Source organism: Phascolarctos cinereus, unplaced genomic scaffold, assembly GCF_003287225.1.
Source record: "Phascolarctos cinereus isolate Bilbo 61053 unplaced genomic scaffold, phaCin_HiC Scaffold_5;HRSCAF=322, whole genome shotgun sequence".
NCBI classification, from domain to species: domain Eukaryota; kingdom Metazoa; phylum Chordata; class Mammalia; order Diprotodontia; family Phascolarctidae; genus Phascolarctos; species Phascolarctos cinereus.
In genome coordinates this window covers 154,259,767-154,285,249 of record NW_027555958.1, presented here as the reverse complement: position 1 = coordinate 154,285,249, position 25,483 = coordinate 154,259,767, and the positions used below count along the sequence as shown (strand labels likewise).

General features: G+C 41.0%; 1 protein-coding gene across 1 annotated transcript in view; it reads right to left on the bottom strand.

The window, feature by feature from the left end:
• Window positions 1-1,123: 1,123 nt before the first annotated feature.
• The window catches only part of BEND3 (BEN domain containing 3), a 70,685-nt gene continuing 46,325 nt past the window's right edge, over window positions 1,124-25,483 (bottom strand). Inside the window, exon 4 of the mRNA XM_021008157.2 lies at window positions 1,124-7,012. Coding sequence (XP_020863816.1) covers window positions 4,754-7,012 — 2,259 coding nt within the window. The 3' untranslated portion in view covers window positions 1,124-4,753. The remainder of the gene's footprint in view (window positions 7,013-25,483) is intronic.

The following is a 25,483-nucleotide window of genomic DNA, read 5'->3' as shown; positions in this document are numbered from 1 at the left end:
GCTTATTAAAAAAAATCACCTATAGATTTTATTTGTCCCAGGAGACAAGACCCTGGTTATAAAAGGAATTTCAAAGAACTCACCTTTTTTCCAACTAACACTTCATTTAAACCCACAAATGATCTGAATGCAATTTCTCCCCTTTTGCGTCTGGGAGCAACAATTACATATTTCAACTATCACTCACTAGGACGTAGGCTAGGGTAGTTATCACTGCCTTAGGTCAGAGTATCCTAGCTACAAGCATTTCCCTGATTCTATTCCTCTGCTATCAAAAGGAAGACGAACAAAGCACAGATGCAGGACATCTACTGCCAGAGGTATTCAAAATCATGACCTACACCTTCACATCTCAATTGCCCCGAGAGGAAAACAATCTCTCCCAACACAGCATTCTACAATTAATCTCTGCAATGAATTTATAAACACCTGAATTTATAAAAATAGCAAATTGGAAGGAGATAAGAGGAGAAAACATGAGGCCTTTCTGCTCCATCAGCTAATACTAAAGACCAGTGTCAAGAAAGTAAGTCCAATTTAATCCAAAATGATAGAGGGGAGAATGTCAGAAGGCGAGGCAAGTCTAAGTGTTAGAAATGGTCTGGCACGTGACCAAGAGGTCATTAGTCTCCCCCTTAGCAGCTCATTAGGGAGGTGGCTTATAACCAGCCTTGCAGGATGCGCTCTGTGAGTGAACTCCTCCGGCTGACCTCTGTCAGGGAAGTGTCAGGCCTAATTGTGACCGAAATAGAAGCAGCACCAGGTATTAGGTTCCAAAGAACCCCATTGGTAGGAATGACCGAGTAGTTTTTATATTCTTTGGTACAGAAGGTGTTAAGCAAGTGGCCAAATTGGAAAGGCAAAAATAAACTGAGACAGTAGATCACAGATTGGTGGCCTGAAGAAGGGGAGGGGAACCCCAAAACCGCTCTCCAGACTTAAAACACTAGATTGCAAGACTCTATGCTTTTTCTATGACATTTTATATAACCCATAAAACAGTGCTTGTATAAAAATTCACACAAAGTTGCTAGAGAGCATACAATTACAAAAAAACAGTCCTGGGTTTGTGTTACATTCAGGTTTCTAAGGATGCACTCAAATCAAGAGGAAGATGCAGCCATTATGTGGTATCAGTTTATTATCTTTGGTAAAACTGTTCTTATTCCTCTATAGAAGGTTTTTACTCTGACATCCCCTTTATGCATGGTCTGCTATACCTAGGACATCAGAAAGAAAGTATTAAGGCTGGATCTACACAGGCAAGCTTTTCTTTTTGTTTTGTTTTGTTTTTTCTAGTTTTTTTGCCTGCCCAGATACACAAGGTGAGAACTCACTTGGCTATAGTCAATCAGAAGGTTTACCTTCCTAGATTCACCCTACCCCACTCCTAATCAAGCATGAAAACATTCAGAGACCAAGGTCGAAACAAAGGCCATAGCACACAGGTCCATAATAACCAGACCATGGCCAACCCAATTACTCTTACCATTTTTAACTGCCAATTCAATTCCCTACAAAGTAGATCCAATTGACTGGTTACTGATTAATCCTACCCTTCCTCCCTTTTCTCATCCTCCCCCCAGCCGGGAAAAAAAAAAGACAGTGAAAGGGTAAACAGTGACAGAGTGGGATTTGTTCCCTTACTTAGACATAAAGCACCTATGACCCAGGGCATAATTTTATTCCCTGTTGGATTGTGATCATACAGACACAGCCTAAGAGAATTTAAGTTACATTCATGACTCTCTTTGTACATTCTTTTTAAATGCCACAGACAGGTGATGGTTGTTAAATGTGTACAACCAACTTTAGAAGATAACTGTGCTAATTCTTCTGGCCTTTGAAACACAAGGTGTTAAAAAAAACCCATATATTTTAGAAGCAAAAGAGAGTGCCAAAAAGGTGTCAGAATGCTTTTAAACTCCTGGGGAAATATCAAGTATTTTGTACTTCTATTGCTTTAATATAAAAAGTGGGCTAGAGTGGCCTGCTAATGACAACAGAGAAGACACCATACATAAGGACTGATTAAGGATGTGGAGGCATTTCCTGGCTAGGAGAGATAAGAAATGGCTTTCCGGAATTATTCTGTGACTTTATACTGGCATTTATTCCTTCCCATTACCTTCTGGAAGGCCCAATCCTGGGCAGTTAAGACAATAAAGGAGAGTGAGCTCACCATGGATTTGGAAAGACTAAAACTCAGAGGTTTTTATAAAGAAGCTTATTTGATTCCTGTTAATTTCTCTTAAAATTTTTTTTTGAAAAATCAACAAGGCAAGTAAATATTTTTAAAAATGGATTACTAAATGACTATGGTTCTGGAGGAAGAACTAAGCTGTGTTACATCTTTTTTTTTTTTAAGGCAATTGGGGTTAAGTGACTTGCCCAGGGTCACACAGCTAGTAAGTGTCAAGTGTTTGGTCTGAGGCCGAATTTGAACTCAGATCTTCCTGACTTCAGGGCCAGTGCTCTATCCACTGTGTCACCCAGCTGCCCCTGTTGCATCTTCTGAAAACAAGGATAATTTTCATCGGCCTTGGGATCTTCTCCAGAAGAGTTCTAGAGGACAGGTACCCATTACAGGGTCCTCAGAAACTCGACTGAGCTATCTTACTGAGTAGTGATGCCACTAGGAGGGAGATGCAATCCACAGTCCTTAGAAGGAAGGCTAAGGCATACCAGAAAAGCCGGAAGAGTACGCTGCGGGCTCCCAGGGCAACCCCTGGCTGTCTGGACATTTCTGAAGCCAATGAGTGCTTCTGAGATTTGGACAGTCTTTGTGCACACTGAAACTTCATGATACCTAAGTATCATCCCTAATGTTTGTGGGTGGCAGGGAACAGCACATCCCCTGAAGTTTAAGACAAATACACATATTCAATGTGTTCCAATTCCAGATGCTGTGATAAACTGATAAATATCACAGACAAAAAGGTAAACTGTGCTCAGTGGCTGATGGAATTACCTGAATTTCAAGAAAAATTCCAGATTAAAAAAAAAATCCTCTGAAATCTTTTGGGGGGGGCAGGGCAAAGAGGCTGGAAATAGCAGAGGCAAGACTTGAATCAAGGGTCTTCCAGACTCCCAAGGGAGGCCTTAGGCCATGCTGCCTCTCAAACTGGATTATTAAACTTTTAAAATTTAAATTTTAAAAACTTCACAAGGATTTCATAAAGACTGTGGATGCAATCTGTCAATTTCATGTTTAGCCTATTCAGTTTTCAGTAGGAAGTCCCCTTATCGTCTTAGAGATGTGGCCACGTAAACATAAGGGAGTGTCTGTGACAACATCTTTTTTTATAAAGATTTCTCTGGGTCTCTGAGGGTTGTAACTCCTTGAATAGCATGCCATTAAGCTAGAGTGGTCTTTCTTCATTAGCTAGACAGGCAGGACAGTATTCTACTGACATACCTGTGGGACTAAGAAATAAACCAGGCACTGAAAGAGATCAATTTAAGGAGTCCACAGGGAAATTTCAAAGAGGATACTTGGGAGGTGAGTGGGACATAAGAATATGGTCCAGTTTGAGACCAAGTGTGGCATTTGTCCCAAACTACAGAGGCTCTGGGGCAGGCATCAAGCTAGCCCTGAAGTGTTGGGGTCTTTTGATAGATTCCCTAGGCAGCCACTGAGGTGTGGTGAAGCCTCTTCACATTCATAAGATTCTGTGACATGAATCACTAGGCTGTTTCTAAAGTCTGCCTTTAGGAAGAGATATATCTAGGAAATTCAAGTGGTACCTTCTTATAACCATAAAGGGAACTGTTTTTAGGCAGAGTAGTGAACCTAATGGCAAAATGCAATTTCACAGGAAATGTGTTTTCCTTTCCCTGTGTGAAATAATGGGGGTGGGAGGGGGGAAGGATAGCTAAGTCTCTGATGGTGCTCTAAATGTGGGTTTCAATATCTGTCTACATTCTTATCATCATCCAGTGTTTTTTTTTTTCCTATTAGATAAGTGAGCCTAACATTCTATTGAGTGTGGGGTCACAAGAGATAACACATGTACACCATGCCTAAACTTTAGTATTGATCACAGTGAAAATAAAAACATGGGCAGTTTCACCCTACCGACATCAATGTGGTTATCTTGGCCATGCCAAAACCAAGTATTAGGACATGGACAGCAGGACCCACAGCCGATATACCATGCCTGATGCTAAGATCAGCTCTAACAGGCATGGCATTTCCAAGAATTACAAAAATCTTCAAATGTCTTTTTTAAAAAACTCCTAAGTTTGAAAATTTCTGGTTACAGTACTTCAGCTCAACTGTGTAAAAGATATTTTTTCCCATGAAAATTGCCCTCAAAGAGCTCAATGATTTTTTTTTTGTTATTTTCCTGTTTAATTTTTAAAAAGTGATAAAAATGGAAGATGCAAAAGTGGGGAGAGGAACAATACAGATGCATAACTTGCCATTTAAACACTAAAAAGGAAGGAGTAAAAAAACCCTTCCATCCTAGGTTGGAAAATTATTGCTCAGAGCAAAGTCTGTCTGCCTGAGCGCTAAGGGAACTCGGTGCATATGCATTTCAGACCAGGGCCAGAAAAAATTCAAAACTTTTTGTTGCTTTGTTTTAGTAGGTCTCTAAGTGTGCAAATGTAGTAAGCCACTTCCCACTGTTGCAAGTAGGCACCCCTGTGGATGCCATACCAATGCTAAAAAATAACTATCTGAGTCTCCAAGTATGCCCTTCACTAAGAACTTAGTGACCCCAAGTTTCAGAGGTTGAACAGTTTCCTATCACTTCTTCACTTTCTTGGCTTTTTTCAAGATGTCACACTTTTTTCTGTTGGGTCTCCGGCACCTCTCGTCAATGCTGGGGATACATTCGTAATGCCACACCTCCTCCATCTTCTCCACGGGGTAAACAGCTTCGACATAATGGCGGATCAGTCGTAGTCGGGTTGGGTCAAGTTGCTTCTTGTTACAAGCACCAGAGTGGTTATATTGCAGTCTGAGGTTCTCTGGGGTAAAGAGTTCTGGGAAAAGTCTGACCAGGAGTCGGGCAGCAAAATTGCCCACGGAGAGGCTCTGTTGCACGATCTCCCTTACCTCTTTGTCAGACAGCAGATAGAGAGAAGGCACAGGGAAGTCTGGGGAAGGGACAACCAATTCGTCTAAGGGGATCTTACAAAAGTCCTTGCTGCTCCTTTCCGGAGGCAACGGGGGTCCTTCGAATTCTTCTCTGAACCTCTCGGGGTTGATTGCATAGTTCATGAAGTCCCTCCTCTCCAGGCCCGGCACAAGGACTTTTCGCTGCTGCTGGTAGGTACGCCTCTGTTCTGTGTCTCTCCGACGGCACCTCTCGTCCAACTTGCCAACAAACTCTAGCGTCCACACCCGGTCGTTCTTGGCCCTGGGGTACAAGAGCTGCACATAGTGCCGGATAAGTTTGATCCGGGATGGATCGAGTTGTTTCTTCCCCAGAGAACCACTGCAATTATACTGTTTCCTCAGATTCTCATGGGTGAAGAGTTCAGGGAACAGGTGAACCAGGAGCCGAGAGGCAAAGTTCCCTATGGACAGGCTGCTTTCGTAGATGCTCCGAATTTGTTCCTTGTTGAGCAGATAGTCAGACATTGGCACTTCGAAGTCAGGAGGCGGGATGTCCAGCTTGTCAAAGTCAATGGGAACCAGCCAGATTTTCTTGGACCTTCGGCCAGGCCTCTCGTACTCAAAGCTATCTTCCACTTTGATGATGGACACATCATCGGGAAGGCTGGAGGAGTCGTAACAGTCATCCCTCAACTGCTCGCACTCACTGCCATCGAGGCAGAGGCCTTCCAGCTCATCGTTGATCCTCTGGGCACACTGCTGCTGCCACGCCTCTTCCTCCTGAACGTCAGGGAAGTAGATTTCCGTGTAGCGGCGGATAATCTGCAGGCGCTGTGGGTCTAACTCCTGCTTGCCGCCATCCCCGTAGCAGCTGTATCGTTCTGCCAGCTTACGATGGTCGAAGAGCTCAGGGAACAGCCGGTGTAGGAGGAAGACAGAGAACTCACCGGGGGACGAGGCCTCGTCTAGGAACTCATTGAGGTCCTGTGCATCAAGGACATAGTCAGAGGCAATGGTGCTGCTGCGGTCCAAGGACAAAGCCTCTTCTTGCTCTTTGTCATCTAGGAAGTGGGGGGTTTCCACCTGTTCCGTCTCATAAAAGCCGGACGTCTGGCCGCTCGGCTGACCGCTCTCCATCTCACGCTGGGCCCAGAAACGGTTGAAGAAGTCATTGACCTGAGGCAGGCACTCCACCTGCCACACAGCTGTGTTCTTCACCGAGGGGTAGCAGACCTCCACATAGTTTCGGATGAGCTGGAGATGGAGAGACTCAAGTTTCTTCTTGTTCACGAAGCCACACGTGGTACAGTTCCGACTGAACTCGTTATCACTGAACAGCTCCGGGAAGAGCTGCACCAGCAGGCGGCACGCCAGGTCACCCCCTGACGAGCTCTGGTCCACGATCTGCTTGAGCTCGGCTGCCGTGAGCTGGTACTCTGGTGGCGGCTGGAACTCGGCCACGGACTCCGTGGGGCTCACCTGCTTCTTGATCCGGCTGACCTCCAGGGAGAGCAGGTCCACTTTGCTGTGCAGCTGGGACATGTTGGAGTTCAGTGTGTTGAGAGTATAGAACATCTTCTGAATCAAGGAGTAGATGTTGGGGTCATTGTCGGCCCCGGGAACCACAGCCAGGGGAGCAGTGTTGCTAGAGTCCCGTTTCCTCTGCTCATTCAGGAGCCGGAGGGGCGACGGGCTATTGCTGGAAGTGACTTTCTCATAGAGTTCATAGTTGGTAAACTGGTCTCCCCCGGTTGGATTCTTCTTCTCGGTGATCTTGTGTGAGATGCCATACAGAGGCTTCTTATAGGAGGGGGTGGTTACATCGTTCAAGGGTTCCTCCTCACATAGCCACCCGACACCAGAGCTCTTGCTTTTACTGGCCTGCTCTCCATTCCCCTGGTTGGGTGAGCTGGTCTCTCTGCTCTTCATGCCAGCCAGAAGTGCCTAGGGGCGAAAAAAAAGTTTTCCATAATGGTCAAGTGGGTTCTACCATTTATCTATCCTCTCTTCCCCTTTACCCATGGCACAGAGATTGAGAAATGTTAATGACTGACGGAGATGTGAGGGCAGGGTAACTGGAAGAAGCTCACACAGAGGCAGAATTTTTCCAACCCTGAACTTAGTACTTCCAGAGAAACCCAATCAGCTATTCAATAGGCTATTCAACCCCCAGCTCTCAATCAGCTTATAATTTAAAAATGAGATAACATATATACAGTGCTTTGCAAACCTTAAAGGCTATCTATTATTACTATTACTATTCTCCTTGTTATTATTATCATTTTTATTATGATTGCTACTGGTGAGAGGGGGTTCCCACCTCATGAGACACAGCTCTGAGATTCTTTTTCCTGAAGGGACAACAAAGACACGGGAACCTGGAATCTCTCCACCAACTGGCCTGACCAGACACTGACCACATGCCCTCGTACGCTAAAAAGGATGGAGCTTGGCTATGTGTTTCTGCAAAAGACAGAATTGAAAACATAGGGCAGCAGTCTCAGGTTCTAGTTTGGGTTCTGTTACTATCTAGCTGTGTGACAGGCAAATCATTTCACTTCTTTAGTAAAACAGAGACAATAAAATCTGTTATCTCTCCTTCTTTGGGTTTTTTGAAAGTAGACTAAGAAAAATAAAATCTGTGAAAAATGCCACCAAAATGAAAAAAATACATAAAGCACAAGAAACCAAGGCCACTAGGTGGTGCCATAGTGCACAGAGCACTGGGCTTGCAGTGAGGAAGACCTGAATTCCAATCTGATTTTGTATACTTCCTAGCTGTGTGAACCTGAGCAAGTCACTTCAGGTGCTACTGTTATCCCCATTTCATAGGTGAGGCAGGTTTCCTCATCTATAAAATGGGAATAACAGTAGCACCTACCTTCCAGGTTTGTTGAGGATCTAATGAAATAATCTTTGTAGAGCAGCTTTGCAAGCCTCAAAGTGCTTTATAAATGGTAGATAATTTCCCACCTAGCCAGCAGCAGATGCTAATCAAAAGGCTGCTGGGGGAAGAGAAGCTGGAGCATTTTAATCTGCCATCCTCCCTCGCTGCCAAATCAATTTCACTCCTCCTTGAACAAGTCCAACCTCTGGCATCTATTCCTCAGGGGATGTTTTCTCTGCGGAAGCAGGAAACTACTTGCTGAATTTCCCAGAACAGCAGTTCTACAGGCCCTACTCCTTATCCCTCCAGTCTGTGATTTCAGTCGGTCCAGGGAGAATCCTCTCCCATAACAGATGATCCCAGCAAAGTCTGGATGGTTCTATGCCCTATTCCCTTCTCTAAGCTCTCCTCCTAAGGATGTCTAGAAAAATGTAAGTGCTTCAGAATCTCTTGAGAGGCTTAGGATCCAAAGAAGGGCCCCTAAAATTACTCTATCCTTAGCCAAGGGTGTCCTCAATCTCTGGTCCTAGCGTGGACTAGAAATGGACTACTCAACGGCTCATATCGTGAATATGAAGTATGGCAAATCTGTGCCTCATCTATTAGAGAGTCTAAAGATCAGAAATACATTCTTCCAACCACAGGATTGAGAGCATTGAAAAGATGGCATCTCCTTTTATTCAAACTGTGCCCACATTAATTCATGTGCCATGAGGATTTTTCCATAGATATTAAATGGGTTTTACCAGAAGAATGGATATCCCCAGGAAGGCATTTATTTCTTGTGGAAAGGGAGCTGATTTGCTTCTCCCAGTAAACTTTCAACATTATACTTGGAGAGAAACACCTCATTTTATATCAATTTTAAGCAACAGTCAATAAACACTGTATGTGTGTGTTATGTTTTATTTTTATTTTTTTTCCCACTTAATAGAATCTAATTTTTTCACTTACATGTAAAGATAATTTTCAACATTCACTTCAATAAGCATTTTTTAAGTGTTTACTATGTGTCAGGCACAAATAGAAAGATAGTCTCTTGGCCTCAGGGAACTACACTGTAATGGGGGAAGACAATACATACAAGAGGAAGAAGGAGAAGAAAGTATCCTTGTGGGGGGTTAGGGGGTCTGAAGGATGCCAGGTGACTGGTTTGAGCACTTCCCCAAAAATGGCGGCTCCAGGAAGAACTCACCAATGGGAGAAGGAGCCCACAGGAATGGAGTCGAGAGGCAGTAGGGTGGAGAATGTAAGGGGAAAAGAGGTGAAAAGTGGGAAAACCAATATAGCTTGTTAGTGGCAGAGTCAAGACTAAAACCCTGAAGAGTCTTTTACCTGACACCAATGTTGATTAGTAATAATAATATCTAGCATTTACAGGATACTTTTAAGTCTTATTAAGTGCTTTACAAAGGTTAGTTAATTTGGTCCTCACAATAACTCAAGTGATGTAGGTGTTACTATTATTAAAATCCCCATTTTACAGAGGAAGAAACTGAGGTTGAGAGAGGTTATGACTGGTCCACACAGCTAATAAGTTTCTGAGGGAGGATGTGAACTCAGGTCTTCCTGACCCCAAGTCCAGACCTCTATGCACTGAACCACATAGCTGTCTCTAAGAGACTTCCTTGGATTCACAGGTGTGATGAATGAATTTAAAAAAAGACATTCTGACCTCACTCAGTACGCCTGAAATTTGACCTTGACTCTTTTTTCATGTTAATCTTATTCCTAGCTAGATGTTGAAGGACTGTTTATGGTATCTGCTCCCAGGAAGTGATGGCCACCCCTCCAGGAACCAGATATTCATAAACAGGAATACTCCCAAGGATAGTTTTGAGAACAGCTCCTTCCCCACAGATTACGCATTTATTTTGGCAAACTGCCTTCTTTGTTAGAAGGAACTACTAAAAGCGGGTACTCCCGACTTTATCTATGGAGTCTCCCCTGAGGTGCAGACGTGTAGCCCGGGATTTTTCTGTTGGGACTATGAAGGCTGAAAACCAGGACTCCCCGGCCCATATGATCCAGATGTAGACGGTCGCCCTGAGAGTGATGATTGATTGTGACAAAATTTTATACTGACTGAGACTTAAGTATGTTATTGTTTCCTATTGGGACTTACTAACTCTAACTCTATTCTACTTACTAATCAATCCTATTTTAGTATCTCAATAATAAATACTTGTACTATATACTTATATGTAAATCCAACTTGAGACTGTGTTATTTCTAAACCAATTTGAACTGAAATTAATTTAAGCTGCAGTAAATAAGACTGCTTAGCAATACAACAGGTGAAGTCAAGCTCATAGGCTCTGAACAGAAGCACATTTTCCTCAATACTTTCCTGGGGAAAACAATGTTATTTTGGTGGGATTTTTTTTTAGTCTGGCTCCAATATATATACATCAAATCTCCATGCGTTCAGATTCCTTGATGTCTTCACCAGCTGGTATTTCTTACTGGCCCTGGCTGCCAATAACTTATACCAGACTTCTCACCTTTGTCTTCTAAAAGAATGGTAGAGGGGTTTTGGTGGTTTGTTTGGCTTAAATGGTGGCCTTGTGATCTAAGGAAATGCCTAAAAACAAATGGGAATGCCTTCTCTGTGGATCTATTGGTAATATTCCAGAAAGAATGCAAATACTAAGAGAGGGGCGGAATGTGTGGTTAACAACACTGAACCAGCAAGCCCAAGCGGGCTCTTGGGTGCCAGCTCAAATGCAGGCTTGCCACAAAATTCTGAACAAGTCACTTCATCCAATGTCTCAGTTTTTCTACAAAGGGGGAAAAAAGAGGGAGCCTTATCATATTTTAAGGTAACCACAATCATCTATGAGCGCCTCCTGCCTTTCTTTGGATCTCCAGCACTGAACACAGACAGAGTTGGCACTCAAGAAATGCTAGCTGACTGACTATAAAATGAAGAAAAACACGTCAGAAACAGGGTGTACTCTGACCATAAAAATTTATAAAGCATGATCCCAATTTTAATCATACCTTTCTGGGGACTCAGGACAAACAGTGAGAAAGTGTAAACAGAGGAAAAATATCAAATCAACCAAGATTGACTGATAAATCAAAACAGAAAAATATCATTGAAAAATATCAAATCAACTTGTCATATTTCAATAAGAAAGTGTCTTTTATCCTTCTAGGCCAGTTCTTAACCTGAAGTCTACTTTTTTGTTTGTGTTTTGCTTCTTACAGTTTCATAAGAGTATTTCAAAATAATTGGTTTTCTTTGCATACCTTTGTATTTTATTTTGTGCATTTAAAAGACTTTATTCTGAAAGGAGTCTGTAGGCTTCATGAGAATTCACAAAGGTCCATGACATACAAAAGGTTTCTAAGAACCTCCATTCTAGAAAATTAAAGTATTGTTCCCAGGCAAACTTGACTGAGTCTCAGCCCTGGGGTAAATCCTTTGACTATTCTATATACTTACTGATTCCTGTATTTATTCGAGGACTAGTCTAGGAACCGAATCTAGGGATTGAGGAGAGCTTCACAGCTCTAAAGATGATGCTAAGTCCTTATGAGATATTAGGAAACTATATGAAAGTTTTGAAAAGCTATCTTCAAGGCAAACAATGAGAATATTTATTAAGCAGTCCTTGGCAAAGAGTATAAACTATAGGCAAAGCAACGCCAATTATAAGGACCCAATTCATAAGCAACAATGGAAATTCCATGTGTCAACCACAACTAATGTAAATGGTAATAATATATATATGAAAGTATTCACTGTATGTATAAATTTCTAAATGTTTGAAAGAAATTCTCATTTGGAAAGGGAATCCCAAATGAAAATCTACAGAGAGTATATTTTGAGAATTACTTCTTAGCATTACATTTTCTCAAATGTCTTTCACGATATTTTCAAAATATTTCCTATTCTAAAACTTTAGATTAGTTTAAAAAATGTTTAGCCTCTCTGCCAAATTACATAAGTACCTTGCAAAACAACAATACAACAACAACAACAAACTCCTAGTAAATTAAGAGAGGAGAAATAAAATTAAAAATCAAATTATAAGTCCCACTACTGGGTAAACACATACACATACGTATGCACTTTGGAAACAAAGCAGGTACCTGTCAACTGAGGAATGATTATAGCATCTGAATGAAATGGGATATGACTATGCAATAAGAAATGACAAATATGAGGAATTCAGAGAAACATGGGAAGATCTCTATGAACTGATGCAAAGCAAAATAAGAAAAACCAAGCTACACAATACCTACAATTACCTAAACTAAAAGATAACTAAAAGTCAAAGAAGGTCCTACTGAAGAGATAATGAAACACAGCTAGCTCCTCCTCTGTAGCAGACAAGTGGGGGACTACTAGGAAGAATATTTGTCAGACAAGGTCTTTGTATTAAAATTTTTCACTTAATTGTTTTTCTTCATTACAAGAGAAGGTTAAAATTAAGAATTGGGCTGAAAATGATTTGATGTAGGCATAAATAAAAAGTGGACTCTAGAGTACCAGTTCAAATACAGGCTTGCCACAAAATTCTGAGCAAGTCACTTAATTCAGTGTCTTAGTTTCTCTATAAAAGGGGGGAAAGAGGGAGCCTTAGACTCTATAGAAGTGCAAGATATTTTTTTTGTCAAGAACAATATCATTAGCTGTGTGACTCTGGGCAAGTCACTTAACCTCAATTGTCTCACCAAAAAAAAAAAAAGCAAAAAAGAACAATATCATATTTTGACTTGACTTAGGCATAAGTAAAAAGTAAATAAAGCTAAATTAGAATATTTTACACATAAACATATGTAATCTGTTTATCTACCTATACCAAACAGGATCATCTTTAAATATTCTCCATTGTCTCCTAAAGGAAATATAAATTTTGACTTTACTTCTACCCCTAAAAAGTGATTCAAGCTTCATAAAGGTCAAGGGAATTGCAAAATTAAGGCATAAGTGACATAGGGCTGTTCCAGATGATCACTATGGAAAGGGGGAGGGATAAACATTTATATAGTGCCCCTGTGCTAAGCATTTTACAATTATTATCTCATTTAATGTATGCATTTTACAATTCAAGAAATATGTTAAGTGACTTGCCCATGGTCACACAGCTAGTAAGACTCTGAGGCCAGATTTGAATTCGGAAAGATGAGTCTTCCTGATTCCAGGCCCAGAGCTCTGTGCACTATGGTGCCACCTAGCTTCCCCTAATAGCCCACAGGGGTGGTAACAACCCTGTACTCAAGTACAGTATGTGTCAGTTGTATGGTCTAAAAATACTGTCTCAAACAGTATCAAACTGAGGAAAGAACTATATGAACATAGAATTTAAATAAGCAGAACCAAAAGAACAATATAAAAATATAATTAAAATAACAATGGTCCTAGAGAACAGAAAATGAAACATACTTTCCTCCTCTCAGTAGAAAAGTGGAGACGATAAGGACAGAATAATATATATACTATCAGATGTGATCAAAGTATTAACTGTTTTACTTAATTGTTTTTCTCCCTTACAAATAAAGGTTTATCTGAGGTGCCACCCCACATCTATCAGATTATCTAATACGACAGAAAAGGAAAATGACAAATGTTGGAGGGAATATGGGAAAACTGAGACACTAATGCATTATTGGTGGAGTTGTGAACTGATTCAACCATTCTGGAGAACAACTTGGAACTATACCCAAAGGGCTATAAAACTATACATACCCTTTGACCCAGCAATACCACTACTAGATCTGTATCCCAAAGAGATAAAAAACAAAAAGGAAAAGGACCTATATATACAAAAATATTTCTAGCAGCTCTTTTTGAGGTGGCAAAGAATTGGAAATTGAGGGGTTGTCCATCAACTGGGGAAAGGCTGAACAAGTTGTGGTACGTGTTTGTGAAGGAATACTATTGTGCTATAAGAAATGATGAGCAGGATGCTCTCAGAAAAACCTGGAAAGACTTACATCAACTGATGCAAAGTGAAGTGAGCAGAACCAGAACACCGTATACAGTAGCAGTAATACTGTACAATGATCAACTGTGAATGACTTAGCTATTCTCAGCAATACAATGATTCAAGACAATTCTGAGGAACTCATGATGAAAAATGCTATCCACCTCCAGAGAAAGAACTGATGGAGTGAATGCAGACTGAAGCATATTTTTTAAAAACTTTGTTTTTCTTGTTTTGGTTTTTTTTTTTTTGGTCTGTGTTTTCTTTTACAACATGGCTAATATGGAAATACATTTTGTATGACTGTACATGTATCAAAACTACTTGCCTTCTCAATGAGAGGGAAGGGGAGGCAGGAAGAGAATTTGGAACTCAAAATTTAAAAAAAAGAATTAAAAAAAATTTTTACATGTAATTGGGGGAAAATAAAACATCAAATGAATATATTTAATAAAGAAAAAGAGAACAAACAAGTGAGAGTTTAATTGGGAGGGGAGAAGTAATATCCAATAATGACTCTCATATTGTGAAATAAAACCCAAAGTAATAAATTACATCTTTTTTAAAAATGCATTTCTTCCACTTTCAAAGTTCCTCCATCTGCCCTCTCAGTAGAGGCAGACAGACAAACATGGCCCACTAAAGGAACCTAAATACCCAAGGAGTGGTCATTTAGCCCATTACACTCTGTGACAGCCCTAATTCCTACAAAGTTTCTTCTTACACAGAGCCTAAATCTGCCTCTCTGTAGCCTTCTCTCATCACTTCTGGTTCCTGGGGCCACAGAGAACAAAAAGCCAGTTGATCATAGTGGCCCTGGATATAGCTACTGTCAAGACAATCTTGACCTCGATGGAACAGCACTCTAGACAATAACTGACCTAGCTGGTTATTGTAGGATCAATGGCAAATGGCAGCCTCCTACAGATCACTTCTATCATTGCCTCCATGAGGGCAATTCCCTTTTGATTCCCCCAAATGATTTGTTGGATTCCATGGCACGAATACAGCCCTACCTGCCTGCTAGCCCCTAGCGGGTGCTCTTCCCAGAATTAGTCACAAAGTTGCTGGCACAGCTCATTTTCATTATACATACAAAACCTGCTAGCTTATTGAGAAATTCCAAAATCTGTATGCCACACAGTACACCAAAATTAAGTGAATTAGATGGCTGGTGCTCTGAATGCCTTTTGCCTTTTTTTTTTTTGAGTTTGAGTTTTACTCGAATGTATTTTTTGAGGGCTTAATTAAACAATCAGACATGGCAGAGAGCAGGCAAACTGATTAACAGGCACTTCTGGATGCACCGGGAAGTGTATGGCTGGACCTAAGCAGAGTATTAATCAGCAGTGACAGACACCTTAGAAAATGAGCATTCAAATGAGGAGCATTTTTAGGTCACACGTCCTGGACTGGAAGAGGAGAGGTCATCTTCAACCAGAAGGGTAGTATTCGCTGTAGCTGCTGTTAACTATCCACACACAGTCTAGGTTCATTTGCAAGTCTGATCATGTTACTGTCATACTTAATATATTCTAGTGGCTCTCAATCATCTCCAGAATCAAATACAAAATCTTCTGCTTGGCTTTCACAGCCCTACATAACAATACTACCCCCCCAAAAAAAAACAAAACAAAAGAAACAAAAAAAACCCCACCACCCCAAACCAACCTTTCCAGTCTTCTTACACCTTACTCCCTATCCTATACTCTTTGATCCTATGACACTTAACCTACTCTTTGTTCCTCTCATAAGACACTCCACCTCTCTGCTCCCAGCAATTTCGCTGGCTGTGCCCCATACCCAGTATGCACTCCCTCTCCTGGTTTCCTTACAAGTCCCAACCAAAATCCCACCTTCGACAGGAAGCCTTTCCCAATCCCTCTTAATTCTAGTGCCTTCCTTCTGTTAATTATTCCTATTTATCATATATAATATACATATACATATTTGTTTGCTGCTTTTTCCTCCATCAGATTGTGAGCTCCCTGAGGGCAGAGACTGGCTTTTGCCTTCCTTTGTATCCCCAGTGCTTATCACAGTGCCTTACACATAGCAGGTACTTAACAGATGCTCATTCATTGATTCTTTTCTAAAAAAGTGTCTACAGAACAAATTTTAGTCTCTGAAATACTTAATTCTGCTTGCCCAAAAATGCAGACAGAATCCCTAGAGGAAAACCACAGATGGTATACAAACACCAATATCTGGTAAGTGACAGAGGACCCAGAAAATACCACTCAATGGATGGTCAAGAAATAGTGACTGTCTAGCATGGTCACACACACCTGCAGTTCTTCAGCATTTCCCAGGCTTACAGAGATGTACCTCATTTTCACTGATTGTGTTAAGGATATTCCCTTTAGCGAATTAATCTGCATCAGGTTAAAGAAGGATTAACTTTGCTCTGGCATTTCCCACAAAGTCAATAGATGTATCTTAAAACAAAAATACACTCATAAATTAAATCACAGATAGCCACTTTACTTCCCTAATAGCTATAAGTCAAAGAAAATCAAATTAGAGCTCTAATGACCTGATGAGTGGTTCAAATGCCTTCCTAGAGCTGCCTGTGTTAGCTAATGAATGACCAGAGAGAGCCCTTTACTAATCCTGCTCTCTCTTCAAATCTGATCGATGGACCACAGTCTCCTAGAGACAGATGAAAAAACCTGGTGTGGAGAGTCTGCTATAGAAAACTAAGGCAAGACGTTCAAGGCTACACTGGATAGCCTTAAGAAAGAAAAGTGCTAAGGATGCAAAATTGTTTATTTAATAGTATCTACAATACTCAGTTTTATGTAAGTTATTTCCACATCACAATAGAGAGCCCCTAGAAACAGCAAATAATCCCTAACCAAAAAATAAAGAAATAAATGGAAATCCGTTCTATTGTTCCTGACCTAGTGGCAATCCAGTTCTACAATGGAAATGACTGTGTGATACTCACATTGTTATTTGGGATGGGGAGAGGAAATTTGAGCTCTACAACTCAGCTCTTCAAGATTCTATTGGCCTGCCTTAAGGTAGTAATCACCAAATTAGAAAGAACTATCTAGACTCTGCCCAACTCCACCAAATCATTCAGCCTGCAGGTCACATGAGTGTGTGCACATGCAGGAGCTGAGGGAAGGAAAAAGGAGAATGTGGGAGAGGCAAATGTGTGCGCTTGATTTCTCCTTCTTACCCACCCCCCAAGAGGTTCAAAGCATTTTCCTTTCTTTTTGTTTCCTGTAGATTGGGAATGTGGTTTCCAACAATGTTAAGTTATAATAAAACACCACCACAATAAAAGGATTTTTATGTCCCACAGACTCTGTTCTTGTTGGTTTTTAAGATATATACAAAAAACACAAATTAACAAAATGAAGAAATCAGGACATGATTATCCACATTACAAATGACTTTAAAAAAAGAGTTAGTGGAGGAACTCTTTATTGAGGAAGGTACTGCCCAGTGTCATAAATTAAATTTGATTTTGAAATAAATCTTCAGAAACACATCTCTCGTCTAAAATTAGTCACACCTACAAATCCATGATAGTATCAGGAATCTCAATGGAAGATGTCCCATATATACTGCCCAGGATAGAAAAATCTACATGTTAACCACAGAACCTCAAAGATGGAACATATCTCAAAGGCCATCTATCTAATTCTAACTCAATCCACACCAAAAAAAGAGTCACCACTATAATACAGCCAATAAGCAATCCATCATTGGTCAGACAACTTGCGTTGAAGAGGAACTCATTACCTTCTAAGGCAGCTCATTCTACTTTGAGAAAGCCCTAATTACTGCAAAGTCTTCCCTTACAAGGAGCCTAACTCTACCTCTTTGCAGGTTATATTCATTATTATTCCTGGTTCTGCCCTCTGGAACCAAATAGTATAAATCTAATTCTCTTCCCATACAAGATTCCATAATGTATTTGAAGACATTTATCATGTTCCAGAGCAGCCAGATGGCACAGTGGATAAAGCACTACGCCCGGAGTCAGGAAGACCCAAGTTCAAGTCGAACCTCAGACACTTACTAGTTGTGTGACTCTGGGCAGGTCACTTAACCCTGTTTGCCTCAGTTTCCTCACCTGGAGAAGGAAATGGCAAACCCCTCCAGTATCTTTGCTAAGAAAATCCCAAATGGGGTCATGAAGAGTCAGAAACAACTGAAAAATGACTGAACAGCATCATGTCCCAAATGATTCTTTTCTTCTTTAAGCTAAACACCCCCAGATCCTTCAACAGATCATCATTTGAACTCAAGACGTTTCACCGTTCTTGTCTTCTGGATGCTTTTCAACCTAATGTTGTACTAAAATGTGGTGCCCAGACCTAAATATCATACTCCAGATATGACCAGAGCAGAGTATAATGGGACTGTCATCTCCTTACTCCAAGAAGTTATGCCTCTCTGCAGCCCAAGATTGTAGTAGCTTTTGGGGGGGGGGGGCTACCAAATCACACTGCTGCCTTACATTAAGCTTTCAATCCACTAACCCCCACCCCAGATTGTTATAAGAACTGCTGCCTAGCCATACCTCCTCCACGTTGTACTTAGGAAGTTAATTTTTGAACCTGTCTGAGACTTTATCGGGCAGCTGGATGGCACAATAGATAGTGTGGGCCTGGAGTCAGGAAGACCCAATTTCAAATCTAACCTTGGACACTTACTAGCTGTGTGACCCTGGACAAGTCACTTAATCCTGTTTGCCTCACCTGTAAAATGATGTGGAGAAGGAAATGGCAAACTATTCTAGCACCTTTGCTAAGAAAACCCCAAAAGTGTTCACAGAGTTACACATGACTGAAATGACTGAACAGCTAAGACTTTATATTTATTGCTACTAAATTTCATCTAATTAGATTCTAATTTTCCTTCCTGCTGAGATCTTTTTTTTTTTTGATCCTATCACTCAGTATGTTAGTCATTGCAACTCACTTAAGAGCCCCTACCAGATCTTCCACCATTTAAGAAGCTCATCCTTTACAACCTGGCTACTTTCTTGGACTTCATGATCTCCAGAAACTCATCCAGAAATCAACTCTGAAACTCTCACTTCCTCAGATCATTTCCCACCCTCATCATGCCCTGAGAGTAACAGTGTCTTATATCCCACTTCTGCTTCTTTTTATGTCTTCTCCCATCAGACTGTGAGGTTCCTGAAGGCAGGAATTGTATTAGTGCTTAGCACAGTGCCTAGCACACAGCAGGTACTTAATAAATGTGTACTGACTGAAATTTGTTAAGCATTTTATCTATCCTTTTATCCAGGTCATTGGTAAAACTGTTAGACAACATAGAGCCAATTATGGATGCTGCTCCATTATATTATAGGGACCTGTTTCCACACTAACATCAAACCATAATGTCTACATGGAGGTCCAGCCATTCAATCAACTCCAAATCCAACCAACAGTACTATCAGATGATCGCTGGCAACCATCCATCTTTTCCACAAGAGTAACATGAGAGGCTTTATCAAATGTTTTATTAAAATTAAAGTAAACTTTATAGTGTTCTCCTGATCAACTAGTTTATAACTGTCAAAAAAAAAATCACTGGGGGCAACTGGGTGACACAGTGGATAGAATACTGGATGTACAGTCAAATCCAGCCTCAGACACTTGACTGTGTGACCCTGGGCAAGTCACTTAACCCCAATTGCCTCACCGACAAAATAACTAAATAAAATAAGATTTAAAAAAATTTTTTAAATTAGAAAAAAAATCACATAGTCTAGAGTGGGTCCTTAGGGAACCCAAGCTCCTAATTCCTGTGTAGCTCCCAATTCCTTTTCTAGACATTCACCAACCATTTCTTTAGTAAGACATTCTAGAACATTTCCAGGAGTCTACGTCAAGCTTTGTGGCCTACAGTTTCAAGATTCCTTTCTCTCTCCCTCTTTCTTTTTTTAAAATCAGTACAACATTTATCCACCAGTCCTCGAGTACCTCTCTGTTCTTCATAATCTTTCAGATATCACTGACAGTAGCTCAGCAATGACACCTACCAGGTTCTTTCAATATTCAAGGCTTGATTTCATTGAGCCGGGGAGCAGAGCACTCTCTTACTATCACAGCCCTACTTAGCTTGGGTATCAATTCCCTATCAGCTATTTTTATTCTGTCTTTTCCTTTCCAAAGGTCATTCTCTTTAGCAAAGAAAACTGAAGCTGAAGAACTTTTCTCTGTTGAATGTGATTATATGAAAACTAGCATCCAATAAAAGCCTTTCAGTTTCTCCTGGAAATTGTTTGGAATCAAAGAATCACAGAATACCAGGAGCCAGAAGGGGACTTAGGGCAGCAAGGTGGCTTAGTGGATAGAGTGAAGACTCATCTTCCTGAATTCAAATCTGTCCTCAGACACTTATGTGCTATGTGACCCTGGACAAGTCACTTAACCCTGTTTGCCTCAGTTTCCTCATCTGACAAATGAGCTGGAGAAGGAATTGGCAAACCACTCCAGTATCTTTGCCAAGAAAACCCCAAGTGGGGTCATGAAGAGTCAGACACGACTGAACTACAACAACAATAGATGGGGCCTTAGAAATAATCTTGTTCATTACCTTTATTTTACAGATAAAGACAACATGGGAATAAGGCTAAATAAAGGGGAAAAAAAATATCAGAACTGGGTGTGGAGTCCCCTAAAAGAAATGCTACTATTCATGATATTCCTGCTGGCCCCTCGCATATCTAATCAACTGTCAAATCTTTCCATTTCTCCCTCCACCGCCTCTCTTGTACACCCTTTCTCTCTGCTCACACAGTAAGAGAACTGTCTTAGTTCAGGCCCTCATCAACTCTCTCCCCTCTATACTGCCACCACCTCCTAACTGGCCCCACTGCTACCAATCTCTCACCTTCCAGTCCAGGCCAACATCGGCTGCCAAAGTAATTTTCTTTCAGTGGTGCAGATCTAACCACATGACTTTCCTACTCAATCACTTCTAGTGGTTTCCTTATTGCCTCCAGGATAAAATGTAAACTACTCTGTTTTAATTTTTAAAGCCCTTAACCACCTGGCCCCAATCTATTTGTTCAACTTCACTAGTCATTTTTCCTCTTGCCTGACTCTGCAGTCCAGGCAAACTGGCTTTTTCTTGTTCTTCACACATTATAGTCAAATTTCCAGGTTCTGTGTCATACCTGAAATGCAGTCCCCTCCTTACTTACGATTCATAGAGCCCCTCCTTTCTTTTAAGATTTAGCTCAGGAGGGGCAGCTAGGTGGTGCAGTCAATAGAGCACTGGCCCTGAAGTCAGGAGGACCTGAGTTCAAATTTGACCTCAGACCAAACACTTGACACTTACTAGCTGTGTGGCCCTGGGCAAGTCACTTAACCCCAATTGCCTAAAAAAAAATTTTTTTTTTTAGATTAGAAATTAAGATTTAGCTCAGGCATCATCCTTGAAATGAAGTCTTTCTTGATCCCAATTGCTGGAGCCTTTCCACTTAGATTACTTTGTATATATCTAAATTTGTTAACTTTATATTTATTCTATGCATAATAATATGCATACTTGTTTTCCCTATTAGAACTTAATAAATAATTGATTGATTAATAAAAATATTTTGTTTTCTATGGAGGCTTAAGACCCCTAAAAATCCTTGCCCTTGTTTTAAACACTTTGGACTCAAAAGTTTAAAAAAGAGAAATTTGGCAAGCCCCAGCAGAGGGCAATATTCTTCATCCAAAGAGACCTTAGATAAACAACACAAAACAAAACCCTTTTACCACAGAGAAACTTAGCTGTCCCTACATTCTCTGTCCTGTCAACACAGCATTCTGATTCATTCAGCTCCCACTGCCAAGACTACAACAGGGCTGGCTGCACATTACAGCTGGCTGATGATAAAAATCACCCTGCTCAGCTGTCCAGGAGTATCGAGAAATCTTTAAATCTGTGCTACTTGGCAGAGTGTTTCCTGGCTCATATAGTTCCCAATCCTCTAACCTGTCCTCCAGCCTTATGGGAACCTTTTCAGCTGCTGTTCAGATTTTGGGATGCTGATTTACACTCCAAAGCCAGATCTGGGTGCTGATGTAGCCCTTGTGAATTCTAAGGCAACCTTCCCCTGGCCACCCCCCCCACCAACAAATCTCTCTAGTAGAGAACACTGCCACTGGGCAATGACCAAGGGGGTAGGGAGCCCTCTTAAGTATGTGTCTGGGGTGTTTCCAGGTCATCATGTCAAATTCAGTGCCGGTTATCATATCACTAAGGAGACCCTCCAAGAATTCAAAGACCTTCATTAGGAATCCAGGCACAAGAAGAGTCACTGGATAGGAACCTGTTAAATGATGCACAGACAGCCTGGGCACTGTGATACCAAGAACCCTGCATCAGGTCTCAAAAATGAACTTCACTTGGAGTGACGAAGCAGCCCACTCCAGGTCAAGCTAAACTGCTCCGGGGAGCATGGTTATTTTCCCAGCAGCTGAACTAAATAGGTGGTAGAGGCCATTCTGCTCTAGTATCCGTTTCCCCAGAAACCCCTCTTAATATCAAATGGCAAGGCAGAGTCATAAATAACAAGGCCCTGTCTTAATGAGATTTATATCCAACAATACAAATGTCACCCTAACACCCAATAAAACATGTTAAGAAGCCAAATGATAACAGGACATCTAAATAATTAAGATTCTTATACAAGTATTGTAATGAGTATATTTATGTTGCGCTTTAAGGTTTACAAAGCATTTTACATCACTTGATCCTCACCACAACTGTTTGAGGTAGGTACTCTGAGTATCATTTTCTCTGCTTTACAGAAGATGAAACTGAGGCAGAGAGAGACATTAAATAACTTGGCTAGAGTCACATAGCTAGTGTTGGCAATACTTCAGGTGCAAGTCCAATGGGAAGGGCCCATGGCCTTAGTGCACAGTGGTAGAGCAGATGTTAATGCCTGTTCTTTCATGTCATTCACACAGATAAAATATCAGTTTCCGGTCTCAAACCATTAAAAAAGGGATGCCTTTAGTTGTATAAACCTTCCCTCACAACAGTCCTATGTGAGGTAGGTAGTACAGATATTATTATCCCTATTCTATAGGTAAGGAAACTAAGGCTCAGAAACTCTAAGCCATTTAGCAACTGTGACCCAGCTAGGAAGTGACAGAGATGGTGCTCAAATCCAAGGTTGTTTGGTTCCAAATTCAGCGACCTAGTACTCCCCAAAGTCTCAGAGCGTGTTACCGTGTCCCGTGATCCCTTCAGAACTGAAGCTCTGCATTTCCACAAACCAGGCTCAGTCTTGAGGACTTCTCACAAATCACTCATTAATTCATGTTCCCATAGGGTTTCTCTCAGAATATCAAGATTTGGTTTGCAGCTAATGAGATTGTCAGAATATGTGTCTAGATCTCTCCAGAAAAGGTAAAATGCATGGCCTGCTCTCATGAAGCATTCAGGGCTTAACAATATGTCAAATACAGGATTTATTTAATTAAACACCCACACACACACCCCTAAAAGGAAAAAAAAACAACCCAGAAAACGGACAAGATTCACACCTGAGCTCATTAGCCGTCAAAACAACTCTCCTTCCCCCAAGGACATAAAGTACTCCAGGCTTACAGTTCTACCCTGTGGTTAAGATCTCCCAAATGGGAAACTATTTGAAGCTACTATTAAGTCCATCTCTTCAACCTGACCGACACAAATCACATGGTTCACAGCATCAATTAAGTACAGGTAAGGTCTGTGGCTCTACATTATGGCCCTGGTCCTTACTGCTCCCTGGCACAAGTTTCCGCTTAATTTCAGAATTGTTGCTTGCAATCAATTTATAAACATTCATTAAGGACCTATTATGTACTAGGCACTGTGCTAAGCTCTGGGGATACCAAAAGAGGCCATAGTCCCTGCCCTCAAGGAGCTTACAATCTAATGAGGGAAACATCAAGCAAGCTACATACAGAATAAATAGGAAATAATTAACAGAGGGAAGGCACTGGAATTAAGAGGCACTGGGGAAGGGCTTCTTGTAGAAGATGGAATTTTAGTTGGGACTTAAAGGAAGTCAGGAAAGTCGACAGGCAGAGTTGAGGAGAACATTCCAGGCTTGGGGGACAGTCAAAGAAAATGCCCAGAGAGGTAGAAGAATAGCAAGAAGTCCAGTGTCACTGGATTGAAGAGTACATGGATAGGAGGAAGGCGTAAGAAGACTGGAAAGGTCTTCCAACTCTAGGCCCAGTGTTCTATCCGCTGCTCCACCTCTCTGCTCTCCTAGCACATAACAGACACTCAATAAACACTTGATGAATTCAATTTAATGTCTTCTCCCACTCAACTAAATCAAGAGGGTAGTCCCTCACCCTTCTGTTCTTGTAGTTTGGGAGCAAGTAAATTCCTTTCAGTTCCCATCATGCTTCTGGCGGCTAGTGCCTAGGTTACGTAAATTACCTTGAAAGTCTGGCAAGACTCAAGGAGGCCCTTAGCAATCCTTCAAGGGGCGGGGGGAAGAGAGAGGAGAGGATGAAGTATTTTCTGCCACTGTAGCAAAAGTCCCCCCTACCCCTTACATTATAAAAGTCTTAATGAAATAACACTTCTGTCTCACAAAATGAAAAAAATCATGTGAACATTTTAGAATTCTTATAAAACAATGAATTGTTGTGTCCTTGGGTGGGGAAAGATAAGAGAATAAATGCTAACTTCTACCTGGCAGAGAGCATTTGAATATCACCCACACTTCTGTGAACAAAAAGAAGTAGGCTTTAGTACCAATGAAAACTTTGGCTCTTCACCTTCACCATCTGCTGTATCTGGCTACAGAGCTTTCGATGATGCCAAACCAGTCTCTACATGGCCTTTTGTTTGATTTTTTTTGAGGATGGTATTTTTTTCTCCTCCTTAATGTTGCTCTGGAGTGGCATAAATCTGAATGTAGGAAAGTTGTCCTTGCCTGAAGAGAAACCAGCCCCAAGTCCCCTTAAATCTGAGGGGGAAATAAAGAGAATAGGATTGAAGGGAGGCAAAGATTGTTTGCTGAACAACAGAAGCACAGAATTTTGGGGTTGGAAAGGACCTCAAAGGTCATCTAGTCTAGGCTGTACTAAAACAAAAAATCTCTTCCATACCTTTTGTACCTAGAGTCATTCAAGTTCCAGTGGAAGGGAAATTTATCACCTCCTGAAGTAGCTCATCTGACTTTTAGACAGTCCTAAGTGATGGATGTTTTTCTATTGCATGGAGCCAAAACTGCCTCTGAAAACTGTTTAAGCCATTGGGGGAGGTGCTAAGGATACAAAGATAAAATAGCTAGAACCCTACACTCAAGTACCTTACGGGGTGTGTGTGTGTGTGTGTGTGTGTGTGTGTGTACACATATGTGTGTGTGTATTTTATATATATATATATATATATATATATATACATATACATATATATACACACACACAGAGACAGAGAGAAGGGGGAAGAAGAGAAAGAAAGAGAAGAGAGGGAGAGAGAGAGGGAGAGAGAGAAAAAAAAGAGAAAACACATGTTTAGCTGATGTATCTTGAAAAGCTTCATGGAGAAGGTGGTACCTGAATTCACCCCTTGAACAAAAAAAAAGATGTCAATAGGTAGAGA